General features: G+C 43.0%; 1 protein-coding gene across 1 annotated transcript in view; it reads left to right on the top strand.

Annotated features, from left to right (window-relative positions):
• The window catches only part of SARC_05699 (hypothetical protein), a gene marked incomplete at its 3' end in the record, with an annotated part of 12100 nt that extends 7977 nt beyond the window's left edge, over positions 1-4123 (top strand). Inside the window, exons 8-12 of the mRNA XM_014300444.1 lie at positions 1095-1205; positions 1802-1933; positions 2481-2571; positions 3230-3397; positions 3993-4123. Of these exons, the coding sequence (XP_014155919.1) occupies positions 1095-1205; positions 1802-1933; positions 2481-2571; positions 3230-3397; positions 3993-4123 (633 nt within the window). The remainder of the gene's footprint in view (positions 1-1094; positions 1206-1801; positions 1934-2480; positions 2572-3229; positions 3398-3992) is intronic.
• Between the last annotated feature and the right edge of the window lie 66 nt (positions 4124-4189).

Genomic DNA, 4189 nt, shown 5'->3' with positions numbered 1-4189 from the left:
CACTTCATATGTGTAGCATTATATTTAGGTTCATAGTTGGACTTGAGGCTTGTAACGGATTGTGTGTCTACATGAAATTCTCGTCACATCGTACTCCCATGTGCGTAGTTGTTACTAGACTTTTCATTACGTGAACCGTCTGAATGTCCTGATCGACTGGAGTAGATTCGCGCTTCTATCTGTGTGGTTGCTATGACAACATGACTATCGCAACACCCTACCATCCAGTCTACCACCGCTCATGCACATGGGCCTTATGCTCACCCATACACACGGCACCTCACTATCCATGAACGTAATACTCACCACCATACACGGGGCACTGTTCTCGAATAGTCCCAGGCCTAGCTGTGGGTTGTACTTGCTACCCAAGACGAAACCAAACACACACACGCATACCTACACAGGGATGCATACCTACACTGGGATGCATACCTACACTGGGATGCATACCTACACTGGGATGTATACCTACACTGGAATGCTTACCTTCACTGGGATGCATACCTACACTGGGATGAATACCTACACTGGGATGCATACCTACACTGGAATGCATACCGACACTGGGATACATACCTACACTGGAATGCACACCTACACTGGGATACATACCTACACTGGAATGCATACCTACACTGAGATGCATACTTACACTGAGATGCATACCTACACTGGGATGCATACCTACACTGGGATACATACCTACACTGGGATGCGGGTGCATGCAGCGTGTTTCTCAGGGTTAAGCCTTCTGAGTGAGTCATTGCAATGAGCATTGAAAACGAATGGGGCGATGCAGTGCATGTCAGCCTGAACCAGCAGCAGCCAATGTATGTGAACGCTGTATATACCAGAATGTCTGTTTGGGCAGTGGGGTTTGATACGTGTGAACATGCATACCTATGTAGTATATGAATACATGCACACTTATATAGTATATGAACACATGCATACCTATGTAGTATTATGAATACATGCATACCTATGTAGTATATGAATACATGCATAACTATGTAGTATTTGAATATATGCCTTCCAACATTCATCTCTGGCTACCCGTCATATACTCCCTCTTCCCTTGCCATTGGTAGACCGAAGCCAAAGAAGAGCTGGAGCGATCGTACGCTGACAATGTGGTGCTCCTGAGTCGCGCCAAGACGCTTTCCACACGCGATGTTGCTTACCGAGAATTAACGGGACAGGTAATATCTGCGCACATGCTAGTGTATGTTGTCATTGAAAATGTTGTCATTGGAAAGCCTGTATAGCTACATGCTAGTGTATGTTGTCACTGGAAAGCATGTAGAGCTACATGCTAGTGTATGTTGTCATTGGAAAGCATGTATAGCTGCATGCTAGTGTATGTTGTCATTGGAATGCATGTATAGCTCTGTGGCAGTAAGCATGCCAATAACTCCATATATCTCGTACATAGAAAATATGTTCACTTTGGTTGTTGAATCTCTTACTTAATCTGCAACATTCTTGCGATAAGTATATGCAACAGTCACGTAGGGTAGTGACGAATGCTTCCTCCTTGTATATGTGTGTTGTTGTTGTATGGGTACCATGGTTGCCCTCCACTCCGGAGGTGCTTCACTGCCACCGCCAGATTGACCGCAGCAACTTATGCCGTTAACGGCTGTCAGCGTTTGACAGAGACATGCGGCCTATTGGCGCGCAGCCTGTCTGGGTTGCCTGACACACACCTGGTACGCTCTGCCAGACCAGAGGACTAATGGCGAGTGGACTAATGGTGGATTGGCCACTTTTGCTATTGCTATTGCCGTCCCAACAGATACACATACTCAAGGAAGAGATTGAGAGCAAGAACCAACGACTGCGCGAGATGGTGCATCTGGAGAAGGAAATGGCCGAGAAGGAGACAAGCGCTCACAACCAGGAACTACTACTGAACACGTGCATGGCGGTAAGTGGCAGGATACTCTACTACCAAGTACGGCTATACGATATATACTATTTACGGCTATATGATATAACCTATTTGCGGCTATATGATACATCCTATTTACGGCTATATGACATAACCTATTTACGGCTAGATGATATAACCTATTTACGGCTATGTGATATATCTTATTTACGGCTAGATGATATAACCTATTTACGGCTAGATCTATCCTATTTACGGCCATATGATATATCCTATTTACAGCTATATGATATATCCTACTAACGGCTATGTGATATACCCTATTTACGTTTATGTGATATATCCTATCTACGGCTGTATGATATAATCTTTGTGCATATATATATATCATGGAAGACTTAATTGTGCTACTTAAAACCGTTGCCATAGTTTCCGTCGACTTATTTGTCTTACAACCGTCGCCATGGTTTCCATAAATACTTGTTGGTGTTAAATATACCCGGGAGTCGCCCAACTATCAGCACACAAACAGTACTACGATGAATTATCTAAGCCGATGACTCTTACGTTTTATGGTTGCTAGGAAACGGAGAGTTACAGACGTAAATACAATCATGCGCAATCGGCGCTACAGGACCGAACTGCTGTCAATCAGCATCTGCGGACTATGCTAGGTGAGCTGATTGTCTCATTTGTTTGAATATAATGTACTTGTACTTGTGATGTTTGTATTGTTGGCGTGTTTAATCAGCATCTGTGGGATTATGATAGTTTCAATTTTGCCTATACTTATTATATTTGTATATATGATGCTTGTATTGCTGGCGTGTTTAATCAGCATCGGTGGACTATGATAGGTTTTCATTTGCCTGAATATAATGTATTTGTACTTGTGTTGTTTGTATTGCTTGCCTGTTATCTCGGGATTGGATCAGTGGTCAGTCGTTTCTGTGTGTCGTACATACATCAGAACACTATTACTGTGTATTTACGTATATTTAAAAGCGTTTACGTGAAACTAGACGCTATATGCCACTTGAAGGGAGGTATACTAAATGCATGCCATGCATTGCTATATGTTTGTATAAGACGTATACATGTAATAATTAATGATCTCGGAATTTATTCAGATAAATACCAAACTATGTGCGTATCATATAGATAATTGCGTAGAAATGACATACTCAGAATCATATGTATGTCAACTAACATCATGCACAAGCATATATAGTACCAAGTATCATACAATGAACACGATATACTTGTACGTCATAGTGTGTGCAGACAACGTCTCGACACTAGCTTGATATATCAATCACACCCCATCTGCAGATCAGCAAACGCAACTCAACGAAGATCAAGCCAAACTTCTGAAGGACGTGAGAGCCTCTTCCGAAACACAAAGTGCCATACTGCAGGAGAAGTATACGGCCATCAAGGCTGCCAACTACGCCATGGAGAGTCGCTTGTTGGAACTCTACATACACCACGAACAACCAGGTATACTTGCTGAACAGCCTACGCGAGTGTACAACCGTTGATGAGTATTTGCAGGCACCTTACACTACTGTAGGTATGCTCTTGTCATTGATGACATCTAGCACCACCGAAGCTGTCATACTCATGGGGCTACCACCAATCATGTGCGTTTGTATCCATGGTCAGGCATGATCGTCCAACTGACAATTTATGTGCATATATACATGTTGTTGTGTATGTATATACACCGGTAGAGAGGTGTTGTTGTGTATGTATATGAACCGATAGAGAGAAGCAATCCTGTGCGTTTGTATCCATGGTCAGACATGATCGCCTAACTGACAATTTATGTGCATAAATACGTGTTGTTGCGTATGTATGTGCACCAATAGAGGGGGGGCATTCTGTGAGTTTGTCTCCATGGTCAGGCTTTATCGCCCAACTGACAGTCTATGTGCATATACACGTGTTGGTTGTTGTGTATGTACATACACCGTTAGAGAGGGGTGCCCAGTTGGTATATTCTAATGTGCGATATGATGAACACCCTGTATGCGCTATCCCCTGTAGACTCGTATCAGTGATCCAACTTTCTCCTGCCCACTCAACCCAACAGACGGCCCAGTTCTGTTGAATCCTGTAGGCTCGGAAAAAAACAGACCCAGGGCAAACACTACCAGCACAACCACCACGCAAGGACAAGGACACTTGGCTGGCAACACTCTCACCCCGCTGAAAAGCGGATGAGTGTATATATAAAATTATGTTTACATATAGTTGTATACAATTGTCCGTGTATGTTATATGATATAT

This window comes from Sphaeroforma arctica, assembly GCF_001186125.1.
Source record: "Sphaeroforma arctica JP610 unplaced genomic scaffold supercont1.372, whole genome shotgun sequence".
Taxonomy (NCBI): domain Eukaryota; class Ichthyosporea; order Ichthyophonida; genus Sphaeroforma; species Sphaeroforma arctica.
The sequence above is the reverse complement of the archived record's forward strand: the minus strand, read 5'-3'. Positions and strand labels throughout refer to the sequence as shown.